This window comes from Cnephaeus nilssonii (genome assembly GCF_951640355.1).
Source record: "Cnephaeus nilssonii genome assembly, chromosome: 14".
In the NCBI taxonomy this organism is placed as follows: domain Eukaryota; kingdom Metazoa; phylum Chordata; class Mammalia; order Chiroptera; family Vespertilionidae; genus Cnephaeus; species Cnephaeus nilssonii.
The window spans coordinates 47,102,096-47,120,834 of NC_137085.1; the positions used below are offsets into that span (position 1 = coordinate 47,102,096).

The following is an 18,739-nucleotide window of genomic DNA, read 5'->3' on the forward strand; positions in this document are numbered from 1 at the left end:
ATATTAAAAATGAGATGAATCAAAGGGATTACTGCAGAGACTTTGTGAAATCCATTACCAGCAGGAAGCAGCCAGTCCTGCCTGGCGCACCATATACCACCCCTGCAATGCCGATGAATTTTATTGCACTAAATTTGGGCTGAGTGGCTGGACAGGTGCTAAGCGAGGCCAGGAAGCTGACGTGGGATTTAAAGCACTTGGTAATTCAAGCCTTTGGCAAGAGTTCCCATGAGCCGGTGGATTTCCTTCTTTCCTCCACGGCCAGGTGGAGAACACAGCCCTTGAGTTACCCGAAGCTCCTCCTCCTTGCCACACGCAGTGCAGAGCTGACATCGGCCCTGCCAGTTTTGTGGCAGAGGGTACCTGTGACATTCAGCCAGGCCTTTGGAAAGTGACTATTTCTCAGTGCTGGAGTCTCAGGGGCCTGCCATTTTTTTCCTGCTCCCACCCGTCATGCCTATAAGCAGCAGTGGGATCACGGCTGTACTTTCCTGCTTACCGTTTATTGGCTACGAACAGCACTCTCCCTGAGAGGGTTTCCCCTTCCTTGGCAAAGAGAGGAGTCTGAAGAAGGCACCGCACCTGGTACCAGTGGGTCAGAGGCTCGGTTGGGGCTGTGGACAGCCAAACTGTTACCCTGTAGGGCAAGAAAAGAGTTGAAAGCCAATTATCTTCCAGGCCTATATTAATGGACTAGAGGCCCAGTGAATGAAATTCGTGCACTGGTAGGGTCCCTAGCGGCTGCCAGCTGCTGGCTGGGTACTCCCTCCCTTCTCCTGGCCACCTGCCGCCGCTGCTGCTGCTGCTGCCACTGCCACCACAGGCCGGGGCCTCCCTCCCTTGCCCTGGTCACCTGCCACCACCGGGGTCTCCCTCCCTCCCCCCCCCCCCCAGCCGGCCTGCCCCCTGGTTGAACTCCCAGAAGAACTCTGGTCTAGGGGACAATTTGCATACTATGCTTTTATCATATAGGATTGGATTGGGGACTTAGGTTGATAGATAATTTTCATTGTTTCTGACTCACGGAACCCTTTTAAGATAATGATAGCTCACTTTATTGAGCAGTTACTATGTGCTGTGTACTGTCACAGGAGCTTTGTGTATATTAGCCCATTAAATCTACACAACAACCCTATGGAGTAAGCCCGGAGAGGTTAAAGGACGTGCCTAATGTCACACAGAGGGCAACTGGAGAGCCAGGCTTCCCACCCATTGGCTATATTTCTGAATCACAGTTCATGAGAAACCCAAAAAGTAACAGAGTTAAATTGGGAACTGATTTGTTTAAGAAGTTTGGAGTCTGGGCTCTTAATGACTCATGCCAACTTGTTCAGGGGTCCTGATGAAGATTCTGGAAGCAAGAAACACTACTGGAGCCCTAGCCAGTATGGCTCGTTAGTTGGGCATTATCCTGTGCATCGAAAGGTTGCTGGTTCCATCCCCTGTCAGGGTACAGACCCAGGCTGGGTTGAGGGCTCAATCCCTGGCAGGGGGCATTCAGGAGGCAGCCAACTGATGCTTCTCTTTCACATCAATGTCTGTTTGTCAGTCTGTCTATTTCTAAAAATCAGTAAAAATATAAAAAAAGAGAAACTACTGGAGTGCATGACCTACCTCCCTTCCAGCTTAGATATCCTGTGTGTGTGTGTGTGTGTGTGTGTGTGTGTGTGTCTAAGTTGAGGCTCTTCATTTCAGATGAAGAAGTGAGAACGTCTCGCTGTGCTCTGAGCACTGAGGCCACTTGCCGTGCAGCTGGCGGCGATGTTGGCTTATAGGGAGTTTTGTGGCAGAGGGTACCTGTGACATTGCCTTGAGTCACATGACCAGGCAAAAGGGTACCTGTGGCAGAGGGTACCTGTGACATGCATGTTAAGTGTGGGGTAAATTTTCAGTGTCTATTTTGACTTGAAGATTTGGGGGGCACATTTTATATAAGTTACTAAATAATATAAACCACTTTTATATCAAAATATACATAGCTGCATTACAAAGTAGAATGCAAGTTTTCTGTAGCTGTTAAAGGTAACGGTGTTAAACTTCAAAGAAATTTCCCGCTGGAAGCAGGCCACGTAAAGCTTATGGCCGTTACCTTCGCAGGAACAGATTCACTTACTTGGGATACTACTGGGGGAAAGTCTTCGGGGAAAATGTATGGAATCTTTGAATGGACATGCTTATGTGGTGTCGGAATGACTTGCACACCATTTTCTCTCTCTCTGCCAGCCCAGGCAAGGCTTCCGGGGCCCGCTTCTCCCATGAACCCCAAACTTGATCACAGATCCATGGGCCCTTCTTTTTCAGCAGGCGCAAAGACGAGCCTGGATGGTGTTATAAGGGAGGAGGAGGGTGTACTGTGAAGGGTTTCCTTTTGCCTGGTCATGTGACTCAAGGCAAGTCTCTTTGCTAGCTGGAACACTGGAGCAAGCCTCGGAAGAGGGCCGGGAAGTCAGGAGAGCAAAGAGGTGGGGAGTGGGAGTGGCGAAACCTTTACAAGGAGCCCCAAGCCCTAACAGTCAACTTGTAGGTGGTTTTTATCCTCCCTTAAAGCCCTGCAACTTCCAACCCTTTGCCACAGGGAGAAAGGAGTGCAGGATGGAGGAGTTACCTAATGCTGCAATTAGCATCAGCACCAACAGCCTGCCTGGTCATTAAAAAGGGATTCTAGGCTGTGAAAGCAAAGGCTGTGAATGGGAGAAAGAATGACACGAGGTATTACCCCAGAACAAGAGATTCTGCAGTCAGGTGGGATGGTTGCCCCCCCACATCTATTCTGGAAAAAAGCAGGAGGGTAGATAAAGCACAGACCCTCTCTCACTCCTTTCTTTTAGCCAGAGTTGATATGACACTACGGAAAACCGTCTTATTTTCAGTGCACCCTAAAATCCAAAAGTAACACTAACATCAATGCTTATCTTCTTGGAATGCATAAAAACCAGTATTATTGCAATTGAAATTAATTTTTAAAAATGTTAAAGGTCTGATTACAAATGGCAGAGGGCAGCATGGGAGAGAGTAGGTGAAGAAAGGGGGTGATACCTACAGAGATCCGACAAAGGCCACGTCAAACCAGAACGCCAGGCCGTGGATGAGGCCAGACTGTGTCATCTGAAACACAAAGGGGATTTCTACTCTGCAAGGAAACAAAAGAGAAAGAAGAAACATTTTCTTGTTGACGGGCATCCTGAATACTCTCGTGAGATGAGTGGGAACACTCACGGAATATTTTCCTTCTCTCCTAAGTGCTTTGGCTCTGGCAGCCAGATTCTCTCAGGGTGATTAATGCTTGGGTGACGCTGCACATTTGAGATTGTTGCTCTTGACAAAATGCTGCGAGGACCACACCACTGTGCTGCAGTGACCCAGAGCGCCACTGGGCAAGTGCAGCATCTGCAGCCGCGTCTGACTACGGAAGAGGGGGACGGCCCGGGACACAGGTGACAACCATCCTTCAAGAAGCCAAAACATGGGCTGTGGCAGTCCCCCTGCGCAGCTGTTCAGACGGAAAGGCTGCTCAGGCCTCTACAAAATGAAGTGGATTGCAAGCTCAGAAGGTCATTGCCATAGTTCATTTACTTTTCAGGGAGGCAATTTAAGTTCCCACCAGGCTACAGCAGGAGTCGTGCAGTAGTGGCCACGGTTTATGCCAAACGCAGGGTAAGTGGAAATGGAAAGAATATTGGAAATGACACAACAACATCCAGATGCTGGAGCTGCTTTGCTGTGGGACCTTCCAAAGTCACTTCAATTCTCTGAACCTCAGTTTTTTCATTTGTTGAAGGGTAACAAAACCTCTCTCCTACTGTCCTCACAAGGTTCTTGTGAATGTCAAATGAGGGAAAACAATGTGTATGAGAGTGTTTGCAAACTTTAAAGTGTTTCACTATTAAACAGCAATATACCGGGCCCATGGCCGGGGCTGTATTCCTCCAAGGAGACTTATTTTAGTGAGTGCGCTAGAAATTTTCACAGGGGGTTGTACATTATTTGCAGGTATGCTGGCCCCAAAGGCCTAACTTCCTCCACCCGCAGCGTCAGCGCATTCCTAGAGATTTCCGTTGTACTTGTCGCATTGAATTTGTTGGGATCGCATTACAATTATTTCCTCTAAATGGATCATGAGCTCCTACCTGGGCATACACCAGCACAGTGCCTGGCACACAGCAGGATCTCAGTAAACGTTTGTTGAACCAATGCCCCAATGAGTAGATGACATCTCAGAGTTTTCAAAAACCTCCCTGGCACTCAGGAGGTGGCCCAGAGCAGCCAAAGCAGCCAGTCGGAATCACTTTTGTCTGGCCCTGCAGTAGTTATTTCGGTTGTTCCCACACGCCAGTTCTCTTGCTCCAAGCATACGGTAGGGTTGTATTTATCCACTCACTTGAGTTCAGGCACCACCATGTGATTTATGTTGACCAATTAAATGTGAACAGAAGTGCACTGTGTTGTTTCCAGGCACACACTTTTATTGCCAGTACATACTTTGCCACACTCCTCCTTTTTCCTCAGGGACTGGCATCGTTGCAGATACAGGCTGCTGCACCAGCCTGACTGAGGAGTGACTGAGGGGTGTGCAGAGCTGAAGCTGGTGAATGATGGATAAATAGTGTAGGAGAGAAAGACACCTAGGTTATTAGAAGTCACTAAAGATTCTTTTTTGTTACTGCAGCATGTTTTGGCCTATCCTGACTGACACCTTTTATCCATTGTGATCTCAAGGTAGGCAATGGTTTGAGTCAGCCAGCTGCATTTTCTAAAGTCTGACCCTTGATTCCTCATGAGTCCAAGCAAATTATAACTTGGCTGGGTCTTAAATTTCTTACCCAGAAAAGAAACACATAAATATTGATCTTCTCGGGAAGGGAAAAACAAAATACTAGTGAAAGGTGGCACAAGAGGATTCATATCAGAGAAATGAGTCTTCAGTGCAGAGTCTCTTGAAGTGGAGGGAAGGAGGACAAAAGCTAGCATTGATTGAGTGCCTTCTTTGAAAATGAGCCAGTGCCTCTAAAATATTTAGCACACTACCTAGCATGTAGTAAGTACTCATCAGATTGTAGTTCTTCTTATCCTTCTTATGGGCACTGACCTGGGTGAATTGTTCAAAAGCCCCGACTCTGGAGCTTTATGAACGGTTCAAGTCCTAGCTCTCGTGACATTTATTCATTCTGTGACCTTATGCAACTGATTGTTCCACTCTGCCTCATATTTGTCATTGGTAAAGTGGACATAACAATAGTACCATTTGCATGGTGCTGCTGTGAGGATTAAATGAGCCATATGTTACGGGCTCAGAATAGTGTCTGGTTATATAAGTAGAGATATATACTGTTTAATTTTTCTTATTCAATTCTTAAAACAATCCTTACCCTTATTCTGAAATAAGGGAAACTAGTGCTAATGTACTTTTCCCGTGTGTGACTCATACCTCAAATCTCTTCCCTGTGTGAGCAGCAAATCTCTGAACTGCAGTTTTGGGGATGGGAGAGCTAGAGAGGAGATTTAAAAATCTGGAGCATCTCTGATTGGTACAAACCTGTGGAGATCTGCTTCTTTTGCATCCATAAAGTTCACTGTGTACTTGACTGATCGAGCCATCAAAATCCTAATGTCAAATGTGTCCTGGGGGAAAAACACACACAAAGATGTTATCTTTCTGTCAGGACAGACTGAATTCAACAAGATTGAGCGTAGTCTAGCTTTCCTCGTGGAATTTTAAGTCAGTAAGGTAGAAGGCATGAACTTAATGAGAATAATGTTACTAATACAAGCTAACATTTATTTAGTGGTTACTCTATGCCCGGCCCTAAGTATTTTGTGCTTTACTAGGATATATCAATCTTCACTAATTCTCTGGAGCAGGCATTTGGTGGGTTTTGACCATCCAGAATCGACCTCTTCTCCACATTCCAAGAAGCTGCACAGTAACTAAGTTCACTGGACAATCAGGTTTTATCGAAATGAATTCTGGGGCTTTTGCCCAAGTTATTAGGAAAAGGCAGGCTCTTGTTTGGGACTCAGAGTTTTAAGAATCTGAGCCTGGAGTTTCTGCAACATCTTCCTGCCATGGGGGAAGAACAGAATTAAATCAGAGGAAACGGAGATATGTGATGAGGATAGAAAAACCAGAGCCGGATGGCACTGTCTGAACTTGTGCAGCAGGTCCCTGAAGCGAGCTCTCTCGCCAGGCTTTGCATTTCTTGAGGGCCAGTGATTCCATTTCAGCTTAAGCCATTTGAGTTGGGTTTCCTTCCACTTACAACTGAAAGAGTTTCAGACAATGCAAACATCAAGCTGTCCAAGGTTAGACGGCTAGATGGAGCCACAATTGAAACCCAAATCTGTTTGCCAGCAAAGCTCCTATTCTACGCTATTTATTTACAACACTTCCTCTTTAATTGCACCGTGGACCACTAGAATCAATGGGAGGATGTGAATTATTGAAGAAGTGAGGAGGCTGAGTGTGTGCAGGGGATGGGTCTGAGCAGAAAGAAAATTAGAAGTCACTTATTGAAAGGCAGCCCTCAAATCGCCTTGCTTTCAACAGTACCATTCTCTGAGAATTTCCTTAATTGACTGGGAGATCAGAGCTGGAAGACTTGAAAACATATGCTCTTCTGTGATGGTTTAGCACCCAGCCTGGCAGCACAGTGGATGCAGGCTCATGAGTGCGTGAATGAATGAATGAATGAATCAATCAACAAATAAACACACGGGGAGGAAGCCTGTAAAAAGGACACACTTACGACGATTGGCTGTCTGAAGTATTCATCCACTGCAGCAGCCCGGAGACTGGACAGGTTGACCCCATAGAAGCACTGCTGGTACCTGAAATAGCATAAAGGGTCACCATGTATCTCATCCCATCCCTCACCTGAGTCCCCAAGCCCAGCATAGCTGTGATGTACAAGCTCCTCACAGGAACAAGAATGAGGCCATGTGAAGGGCAACTGGTCAGTAGGCAGCAGCAGAGCAGAAAATGTTCTCTAAGACCTGCACTTGACCTGTGTTGGGCAAGAGAGAAGGGAGGGTGTAGCTGAGGTAAAGGAAATTTCTTGTGGGGAGAACAATGAGAATGATATTGGGGTGGTGGGGGGGAAGGCCTTTGGGCTCCCATCCTTGACCTCATGCCCCATCCTTGATCTCATGCCTGTTCTATGACACTCTATGCAAGTCCCAAAATACAATGTCTGGGCCCTCTCATTAGCCCAACCCAGAGCACGACTTTAGATCTGCAAAGCCTCTGGACACTCCTGTTGTTTTGGGAGATGGATTTTCCTTTTCTGTCCTCCGTAGCCACTGGCCTGCGCCTTCACGATGGCCTTTGCTGTCGTGGCAGACCCGGCAGTCACAGAGAGTGACGGCTGGATTGTCACAGTCCATTGTGCACACTTCTTCTCAATTCTGTGGTCAGTGACATCCAGCAAGTGCTACACATCCTGCTTTCTCCTTCAGTGCCCCAGCTGTACAGCGGTCAGCAGCAACCACAGGTACCTGCAGCACAGCAAGGGCTCTCTGTCATGTTGCCTAAAGGTCTTGGTTATTTAGGGAGGAGATCCAGTATCTGGATTAAGACTAGTTTTGTTCAAACCCTGCAGATGACTGGCTGTGTGCCTTGGGCAAGTCACATGAACTCTATCAGTTTTCTTATCTCTAAAAATAAAAATAATGCAAGGCTCACTTTGTAGGGTTACAGTAAGGAATAAATGAGTTAATATAAGCAAAGCCCTTTGAGCAGTGCTTGGCATTAAAAAAAAATCTTTATAGTTGAAAGTAATATCTATGTGCCCTCCCCCCACCCCAACTCTTCTAGCCAGTCCCCAGGCCTTCACTACCCTATTGTCTGTGTCCATGGGTTATGCATATATGCATGCAAGTTCTTTGGTTGATCTCTCTCTCCCACCCATCCTTCCCCACCTTCCCTCTGAGGTCCCATAGTCTGTTCCATGCTTCTATGTCTCTGGATCTATTTTGTTCATCAGTTTATTTTGTTCGTTAGATTCCACATGAGTGAGGTCATGTGATACTTATCTTTCTCTGACTGGCTTATTCCGCTTGGCATTTTGTCATTGCTGTCTAAGTGTCAGCTGTCATTCTCTGAACCTCACTTCAGCACTGGGGACTAGGGCAGTGGTTCCCAATCTGTACCATGGGGTTACTTGGAGGAGCTTGTTAATAATTCCAATTCCCAGGTCCAACTCTAGAGAGGCTTGGGACCTCACTACTAAAGAGTAAGGGCTTTTATCCTGAGATTAAAAAGTGGTTTACTAAGGGTGTGTGTTATATAGCCTGTCAATCAGATGGGAATTTAATTCATCCATCTCCATCCCCCCAACCCCCAATTCAACCTGCCAATATGGAGGGAAGAGAGAGAGAGAAAACAAAACAAAGCACAGAATAAACATTAAAAAATCTGTGGTGCAATTAGATTTTGATGGAAGGCACAGCCAGAGGAAGGCTCTACAACAGGAGGCAAAGTCTCAGATGCTCCCAAGAGACGCAGGGAAGCATCATAGTGTTAAATCAACAGCCAGTCCTCAACCTCCAAGTGCAATGCAAGCCCCACTGAGCCACTTACAGATCCTGAAGCATTTGTCCTATTTCTCATCTCTGAATAGTTGCTTGTTTTCCCTCTACCTAGAATGCCTCTTCCTTTTTTTTACCCTGTTAATTCCTATTCAATATTTATGAATTAGATAAAATATTTCCAAATGTAAAAACGTAAAACCTTGTGTGACAATGAAATATTCAAGTTTCACCTACTTAAAAAACAGAAGTATTTTCTTTTTCATCAGCACTTAGCATGGGACCTCACATACCGGTAGGAGTGAAAATATCTACATATAAATCTATATATTTATATAATGAATGAATTGAGAAATTGGTGTCCTAAATGGCCCTATGTGTGAGCACAAGTGCCAATAAGGATAATGGAGAAATGGAAAATCATTCCTCCAAGCTTCTTCAGGTTCGTGACTTGTTTCTTAATCTTTTCCTTCCACCAGGGGCGAGAGCTAGGCTGGCCTACAGGTAAAGGAGAAGAACAGTGCTGCGTATCATTTTACAAACACACATCTTGAAAACAATCTCCTATAGTCCTAGAAAATGCTTGGGAAACAGAATACTGTTATGTTTAAACAATCTTCAGATTTAGAAGGAGAAGGAAGTGTTCATGGGGGAATAAGTCATTGTCACAAAAGTTTTTATTGGAGGGAAGGAGGAGGAGGGTAGAGAGAGAGGGAAAAGGAGAAAGAGAGGAGGGAGAGGAAGAGAGAGAGTAAAAAGAGAAAGATGGAAGAGTCAGACAGAGACAGAGAGGCAGGCAGACAGACAATTTCCCAGAGAGCCCAGAAGAACTCCACCTTGTCCTTCCTTTAGAATCCCCTGAAAGCTTTTTTCAAATGCTGATGCCGAGACTGCACCCTCCCGCCCCCCCCCCCCCACACACACACACACATTTGTGATTGATTTGATCTGGGGGTACAGCCCTAGCACTTATTTGTTTCCAAAGCTCAATAGGTGATTCTAATGTGCAATCAGGGTTGAACACTACTAAGTTAGCTGTTCTAGAATCCTTGCCAAGTAGGTGAAAGAGAAATCCCCAAGAGCAAAGACAGCCCCCGCCTGGCAGTGGCTGAGGTTGATTGAGAATGGCTCTCTGTTCTTCACATACCACCACAGCTCTCAGTGAGGGAGGGAGGCCCGGTCTGTGCCATTTGCTTTGTGTGTTCAGTGCCAACTAAAGCCCAGTAGCCATGATCAGTGTGGTGCAAATGGGCACCATTCCTTGGGCAGACGGAGAGTTGTGGGCACAGAGCCCACTGCCTGGGTTTTAAAAACTTTCTGGCTGGACTATATTTCTAATTCTTAGAAATCTCAAATCTCCTTCTGAAACGCACCATAAAATGATTAAAGCAGATGGGAGCTGGCATCTCTCTGAGTCTCCTATGATACATGGTGCGGGGGGTGGATTAGGAAATGAATCTGTTGACTTAGAAGCTGGGGATCATTTCCATCATATGTGGGTTTTATTTTCTGACTTAACTTATGATCCCTTTAGAAGCACACAAGGCAGAATCTATGTGTGTGGTTTTTTGTCCTGTCTTCCAAATTCCGAGTGCACTCCCCGCCCCCCCCCCCGCCCCCACTTCTCCATAACACATGCAGCATCTGGAACCTCCTACAACTACAGTCCAGAAGGAAAACCGTCTTACTGTTAGTTATGCCTAAACATACCCACAATGCGGAGAAAGGGGCAAGCCATTTACCATCACCTTAACTTCTCCACATTGTCTACGCTGAGCCTAGCTCAGGGACGCAGCCAGAACCTCCCTTCTCCAGCCTCGCTTGTTCTTGTAGTCGCTCCTCTAGTTCACGTTGGTCTCTTGTCCCTCCTCCCCACCCGTGTCAGGATCTGTCTTAGAAGGAGGGTGGTACAGCCTTGGGCTCTCTTGCATTCGTTAGCACTGGTCTTCCAGATTCAACAGAAGAGAGCGTCTCCAGTGCGAGCATTCCTTTCTCTTGCTCATATGAACACACTCTCTCATAGCATAACTCAGATACTTTGCTTTCATAAAATCTTTGCTTCTTCATTTTAACAACAACAACAAAAAAATCACTCAATCCACATCAAAAGCTTCCTTCCTTTAAAAAGACCAAAAACATTAAGAAAATATAATGAAGGAAGAAAGGAGACAAGAGGGAAGGAAAACCCCATTCTGCTGTTGAACAATTAACAACTTTTGGGTATCTTGATGTACTATGCTTTATTGAAATTACCAACCAAGGGATGCCAATGGATGAAAATCATATATTACTCTAAGAAATAGAAACCAAAAGCAAGGATCCAAGAACGTCACCTACGTCACATAGGGTGCTGAGAATGCAGTGTAAGAGGGTGGTTGGAATGGCCTGGTGGCAACGCCAATAGGAGAAGGATGGGTGTCTAGGAACAAACTGCATCTTTATTTAACTTCTTATACATCCCTTACATATGGCAGGACTAAAGGCTTGGCTGTTTCTGACAATTTTATGCATCAGCAGAATGCAGATGTACCATCATGTAAAGATGCTCAACTCACTTTGTGTCTGGTTTTGCTAATTTACACCGCATCAAAATAATGCAGCTTATATTTTACATGTGCTATATTTATATACATTTTGTATTTGTAAAATATGTGTGTGTTTTTTGTACAAAGGAGAGGGGGAAATGGGTGCACAGGCCTTAAAAGTATCCAAACTTCAGACTGTGGCTCTTTCGTAAGAAGTGACAGAAAGCCTGTGTCATTACTGGTTTGCACAGGAATTGGAAGCCTGTGTCAGAAGGAAGAGTGTCAAGACAACTGTGGTGGACATCTTTGGTTTGTTCTACCAGCAAATAGTTGCTCTTCTTCTGTTAATGACACCAGATCTCCTGCAAGATACCTCTTCCCTGCTCTCTGTTCTTGTGGTTTGGATGGTCTTGACTCTGCCCTCTGAAGGTTGGCATATGGCTCAGTCTCAGCCAATCAGAGCATCTTATCTCCCTGGCCTTGGCAAAGGATCCAGGGTTAAACATCTGACTCGAAGACAGTCAAGTCTAAGATATTTGCTCCTACTGTTACGAAGGAGAAGTAGACATGGAGATATGAGTCTATAAATCTAGATTTGCTGGAAACCACGTTGCTTCCATGAGGAAAATGCCTATCCAAGAACTGAGTGGGGCTGAGAGAGAGTTGGAGGGAGGGTGTGACAGACGGTGGAAGTGGGGAGGGAGATCTGACCCAATGTGAGTGTGCCCTGAATCCACTTGTACTTAAGAAGCTGAATCTACTCATGGGTTTTCAGAAAAATTCATCAGAAATATTCTTTTTCTTGTAATTTTTCATTGTTTTTTGTTTGTTTCTTAAAATCAAAAGTAGAAAGAAAACAATTAATAAGAGTCTGCCTGTATATGTGCTATGAACATAATTAATAGCTTTGCCTAATTCAGTGGTCTCCTAATTCTGTGAGTAAGGAACCAGATTGTTTTAGCCATTAGAACCAGGCCAGGGCATGGTAAAGAGGATGTCTGCTGGATTGGTGATTCTGGCTGGAAATGGTCAGTTCTGATGTCAGAGGATCCAGAAACTGAAATACTACATCCTTGATGACACAGGTCTGGATGTGTGTGGGTCCAGCAGCAGAGTATTATGGAAGAGCTATGAATTTGACACAAGTTACAAAAAAAGATGAATGTAAAAATCAAGGCTTATTCTATAAGCAAAAGCCAGATGAGTTAAAGAGCTGCAGATATGAACAGAGAAGCCAAGGAAATATATATTAAAAAATTACTGGGTAGTTGAAAGGAAATTATAGTTCCAAAAATCATTGAAAAATAACAAAACAAGGACAGTGGCCTATGAAAATCCAAACATGATTGTATTGGCCTCAGTATTCCTGCAAAAAAGTTCCTTCTCTGTGATACTTTGTGCATATGCGTAGCTTCCGACAAAAATTTGGTTTTATCACATGGTGATGTGAAATGTTCTTATTTGGCCCACATAATATTTCTATGAACCAGTGTCTATCAGAGCCAAATATATTACTGGGAAGGATCAGAAGGCCTAAAATTCTACCTATGCCCAAAGAACCTTTAGTAGAAATTTCAGTTTGGGAGCAGAATTAGCTTAGGAACAAACTACCCATTATCTTCACAGTGGAATTTAGCAGATTGTTCATTCAGCTGACTGGATTTCCTGTTTCTCAGCAGTACGATGGTCAGCAAGACATTTAGTATATTTGGAGTGGAATGGTGCAAAATGGGAGTACTTATTGCCTGTGGCAGACTCCTGTTCCATTTATCTTCCCTTGTCCTTTGCAAGCACGGACTTCTGATCTCTGTAAAGAACAACAGACTACAGGCCATGCACAAAGGGTATCTATCACTAATATCATTGGATCTGCTTCTTGTCGAGCATGGTGGATGCATATCATCCATTCATAACACTCTGAAAAGGGAAATGGCTCCTTTCCTTTGGTTCCTTAAGTGGTGTATCACATTTTTTAATGTCAGATTCACTCAGTCTTACCCTGTCTCTGGACTCCTCTGCCATGTGTTCTGCTCCTGCTATGTCGAGGTAGGGACTCATCTGACCCCACCTGAGCACAACCCAACAGTGCTTCCGCTCAGGCCTGTACCATGGGTCTTTCCCCTCCTGCCCCAGGGCATCCCTGCTGACTCCGGAGCATGAGATGCCTTGAGACCCATTTGGTGCCCATGCATGCACAACCCAGAAGTGTAGTTAATGTGGAAGGATGAACATCTGACCAGTGGGGATATAAGAGCCAATGGATACCTTTGCTTCTCTCCCACCCTTGTATAAACTGTCCTGAGATGTGGTTCAATCAATGGATCAAGCAATCTCTTGATGTTTGATATCACCCAGTGTTCAGCTCAGTGATGTACTTGTGTATTATTTCCCTCCTTGCCTGCCTCACTCTTGTTTCTCCTCATTCTTGTTTCACTGAGATTGTATTTTTTAATAAAGTGGTACCTTATAAGCTTTGTCTAGGACCGCGATTTCTGGGGACCCCAAGCAAAGACAATCAATATAAAGTGTGGCCCTAGAATGTAGACCCTCAAGATGGAATTAGTCACCAATTTGATGACAATAGAATCTTCACTGCTAGCGGGGAGTGATAACCCTTGGCATGTAGTTTCATCACAGTTACTAATGATCCCACTGGTGGTTAATTAGAATGCAGTAAAGGTAGAAGGTGAAGCACTGGGCTATATGAAGACTGTGTGCTTGAGGTTCTGGGGTGATAATAATTATATGGAGTGAGGAGCAGGCAAGTCTCTGTTAACAGCACTGGAAGCATTGCAAAAAAGAGAACTATATTCTCAGGGCAGCCAACTCTCAACTTAAGAAACACTGTGAAACCAGGAGGGTTTTCTTAGCAGAAATTAACGGAATTCTTATCTCCTCGGTGCTCCCAGACCTGCTGTGCCAAAACTCAGGTACAGAAATGGACAATTCCTCAAATTAAAATTGCCCATCTCCCCACCCCCAAAGGAGATAGTAAAACAGTAATAGCAGGAGAGCTGTGAAGGAGATTGGACGGGCAACTTTGACTGTCTCGTGTATCATATTGGGGCCCTGACAGGGAAAGAGTAGGGCTCTGAGCTCTGGGGTTGTGACAGTTGAGTGGACAAGGCAGAGAATCCTGAAAACACCTTCCCAACTCTGACTCCTTCAGGGCTGTAGAAGCAGAATTCTTATCCCTGTTCAGAGCAGAGAACAGCTTCCCTTTGCCTGAAGACTGCACAACTTATCCTGAAGCTTGTGCCTGGCAAGATAATTTTGTTCCCCTCGGGATCTGCCTCACTACTGCCCACTGCCTCCACGCTCATGGTCCCTCACTGCTGTCCGGCTGATAACTCCAGCACTGCCTGAGCAGTAAATACGATTCCTATTCTAGGAAGAGATAACTTACACACCTAAGGAACTGCAGAAGCTGGTTAATATTTTCTGCTAAGACACAGGAAAATATGTATGGGAATGGATTTTTAAAGGTGTTGAACTAGGGTAGAATATAAGGCAGGTGAGGGTACAATTTACTGACAAGGGAGCACACCACGGATTCAATGCTCTAGCAAGAGACCAGTCCTTATGGTCTGTTGGGAAGTCGCTTTGAAGGCCTGCAGCTAATGAGACAGAGATTCTAGAACTTCTGCAGCATAGTATTGAGGAAAGGGTTAGAAGGCTCAGAGAGGTGGAAATAATGGATGAATTTACTATAGAAGATCTAAGAACATTCTACCTGACTGTTCTCAGGCAAAGCCCAGAAAACCTTCCTTTTATCAGGTAACCTGGAGTAACTCAGTGAGCGAGCAGTGGCATTTTTGAGATGCTTACGGTGGCTCTCCTCAGTAGATCAATAATAATAGGTGATGTTGCCATTAAATTATGCTCTCAATGAGCACCATGGGGATGGAATTTTAAAATTTCAGAAGCAATAAAGCAGTAATAAACTGTCACAGGCAAAAATGACATAATACTATCTTAGACAGCAAGGCTAGAGTGGCAATACCTTGACCCACAGGGATCGGTGGTGATAGATAGATCACCACCGATAGATGCTGATAGATCATAGTGTTACCAGGGAGGTGAAAGAGATGTGCAGTCACCAGGATGGTACTCAATTTGTATAACAGCAAGAACAACAACAAATTTGCTAGCTGGTGAGCTGATGGCATCAGCTGTCACAATAGAAAGACTGGGTCCCTCACTTAATTTGCAGAACTAATTTCCAGATTCTGGTTTATGGGTCCAGAGACCACTGGTCCATGACTGAAGCGGAGGCCCAGGCCCCTGAAGCACCACAAGCAGTTATGGTAAATATTCCCCAATCCTTCTCCAGAGGACTTGGGTTTCTGGGACAAAGTAACTATGTGGGAGAAAATCTCCATTTTTAAAAACATGTTTTTATTGATTTCAGAGAGAGGAAGGGAGAGGGAGAGATAGAAACACTGATCGGCTGTCTCCTGCATGTCCCCTATTTGGGAACGAGCTGCAACCTGGGCATGTGCCCTGACCAGTAATCGAACTGGTGACCTCCTGGGACCAGGCTCAACCAACTGAGCCACACTGGTCAGGCAAATATCACAATTTTTAAAGGAATGTTAGATAACAAGAGTGAACTAATATTGATACTAGGGAGTTTAGGATGCCTCTAGTAGGTAAGGGCTTATGGAGGACAGGTAGTAAATGAAGACTTGGACCAAGTCCACTGCACGGGGTGTCCAAGGGGCTCATACCCACCCTTGTTTATTTCCACAGCCCCTGAATATACAACTGGGATAGATACATGCAGTGTCTGGCAGACCCCTCACACCACCCTGAAACTGAAACTCCCCCATCCCCAGGCAGGTAATATTGTGATCTTTAATTTATAAATAAAGAAATTGTGTTTCAGAAAGACTGGACTAACCTGGCTAAGGTTTTACAGTTAGTAATTGACAGAACCCAGAATTAAGCACAGTTCAGTCTGGCTCTAGAGTCTGATTCATCCAGCGTTTAACTACTGCCAGTTTGCCTATGCTCTCTGTTCTGTAGCTGCAATAAACCTACTAAGGGGGTGGCGGTGAAGAGCAGCAGCTTGCCTTTGGACATGTTAAATTTAAGATATCCGACAGACATCTAAGTAGACTTGTTAACAGCCAGATGGACATCCAAAGTCTATGGTTCCAGGGAGAGATCTGGGCTGGAGTTCTAACCATGGGAGTTAACAGCGTAAAGACAATACTGACAGCCAGGCGACTGAATGAGATGAGTAAGGAAGTGAGTGCAGACAGAAAGAGGAAGACAATGAAGAATGAACCTGGAGTCAATCCAGTGTTGAAGATTTGGATCATGATGGGGAGGAGACTGAGCAGTTGGGGCCAGTAAAGAAAGACAACCAAGTGTAGGCTCCAGATGTGAAGAGCCAATGGTGTCAAGTGCTATTGGTAGGGAAGTCATGTGAAGACTAATAACTCATTACACCTGATGATCTTACTCAGCCTGTTAGTTGTTCCTCAGTCTCTCCGCTGACTCCCTCAAAATGCACCCAAACTCATTTCTTTTTTTCTTTTTTTTCATCCCCCTTCTTCCTCTCAGCCAGCATTTCCACTTCTTTGCTTCTTCTAACAGAAATCTTGCAAGCTTTCACCACCTGTTCCCTGGGGCAATGCAACCGAAGGTCCACATGCTAGTAGTCTAATGCAAAAACTGCTTTATAAAGGGAGGGAAATTAGAAAAAAGCAAAGGCTGTAAATTTTGAGAACTATATGGTTTTAAAAATATTTTTGTGTGTTTATTGACTAAAAATAAAATAATCCAAATGCACCAGCTATCAAAGCAGTACAGATTAAAAATAAACTGGCCACCACTTATTTTATTTTATTTTTTGCAAATCAAATTGGCATTTAAAAAAATAAAACATATCCCTTATGGGCAAGACTGAGCAGACATTCTCATATACCACTGGTGGAAGTGTTAATTGGTAAAACTTTTCCACAGGGCAATTTGGCAATATATAAGAACAATTTTTAAAGTTCCTTCTTCACACCTTTTGGTCCAGTGATTCTGCTTCTAGCAATTTATTGTAAGGAAATAATCAGAATGTACATCAAGATTTCTATAATAGGAAACTTACTTTAGTGTTGCTTCTTATAGAATTTAGGATATAAAATTCTATGAAGTTCCATATTCTGGTAGAATATGGAAGAATATCTAACAGATATGAGAAAATGTCAACAAGATATTGTCAAAGTAAGAAAAACAAAACAAAATAAAAGCTATAAAATGGTATGATTATTATTTTATAAAGAACAGAAAAATTGAAAAGATATCAGCTAAAATCTTAATAGTAATTATTTCTGTACATGCTTGAGGTTATTAAAATTTCTACTCATTCAGAAATATTTATTGAAGGCATAGCATGTGGCAGGCACTGTTCTGGGTGCTTGGGAGACAAATTGATAGATTCTGGCTCTTATAATTGCTGACAGTCTATCAGGAGGGATACAAAAATAAACAATGATAAATAAAGAAACTGTATATTGTTTAGGAGGTGATACGTGTTAGAGAAAAAACACAGAGCAGAAAACATGGGGTTGGGAGTGGTATGGTTACTATTTTAAATAGGGTGGTCAGGGTAGGTGTTATTGTGAAGGTGGCATTTAATGAAGACTGTATGGAGGTGAAGGAAGTAGCCATTAATATTGAGGGAAAAGTATTCCAGATGGAAAGGTCAGCAAATGCAAAGGCCCTTCGGTGAGGGCATGTCTGATATGTTTAAGGATGAGCACGAAACCGGTGTGAATGGAGCTGACTGAATATGGTAGTAGGAAATGAAGAGCCAGACTGGGTAGAACCCACTGGAAGGTTTTGGAAATGTTGGGAAAGGTGGGTTAAGAATTTATTGCAGTAATCGAGATCAGATGATAGTGTTGGGGAGAACAGTGAACATATTGAGAATCAGTCAGATTCTGGATATATTTTGAAAACAGTGCCAACATAATTTCTTGATGGTTTCCCTGTGGGGTACAAGAAGAGAGGCCTTTAAGGTTTGGGGGCTCAATGATTGGGAGGATAAACTTCTTAGCAATTGGGATAGAAAGACTATGAGTAGAGCAGGTTTATGTGGGAGTGGAGAAGATCAGAAGTTGAGTTTTAGACATGGTAAGTCTCTCCAAGGGGAGATTTACAGAAGGCAGTTGGCTATGAAAAATTTGGAGTTCCCAGGACATGTCTGAGCTAGAAAGATACACTTGGGAATCATCAGTATACAGATGGTATGTGAACTTTGGGAATGGTTGAACTCACCAAGGGAGTAACAACTGTGGACAGAGAAGAGGTCCAAAGACATCATCCTGGGGCACTCCAAATCAAGAGGTTAAGGAGACAAGTAACCACCAGAGGAGGACAGGTTGAGAAAGTGACCAGTGAGGCAGGAGAAAAATCCAAAGAATGTGGGACAAATAAATAATTCTGCTCAAAAGCTACCCAAATGCTGGCAAGTTAAATAAGTCAAGAAGGGAGAACTGATCACTGGCATTGGCATGTGGAGGTCAGGCACTGGGGACCTTGATAAGAGTGGGTTTGGTAGAGTGTCTTGAGAAAAACTGAAGGGAGCAGTTGGAGATGGCTGAGCATAGATGACTCTTTTTATTTATTTTTTATCGACTTTTTACAGAGAGGAAGGGAGAGGGAGAGAGAGAAACATCAATGAGAGA

The 18,739-nt window shown here is 44.1% G+C and overlaps 1 protein-coding gene across 2 annotated transcripts in view; it reads right to left on the reverse strand.

Annotated features, from left to right (window-relative positions):
* Window positions 1-18,739, reverse strand: part of LOC307111330 (histone-arginine methyltransferase CARM1-like) — a 223,134-nt gene that overhangs the window by 23,150 nt on the left and 181,245 nt on the right. For both annotated transcript variants that reach the window (XM_079791136.1, XM_079791137.1), the window contains exons 8-11: window positions 6,744-6,825; window positions 5,534-5,619; window positions 3,041-3,130; window positions 500-637 (exon numbers count right to left, since the gene is read on the reverse strand). In XM_079791136.1, the coding sequence (XP_079647262.1) occupies window positions 500-637; window positions 3,041-3,130; window positions 5,534-5,619; window positions 6,744-6,825 (396 nt within the window). The remainder of the gene's footprint in view (window positions 1-499; window positions 638-3,040; window positions 3,131-5,533; window positions 5,620-6,743; window positions 6,826-18,739) is intronic.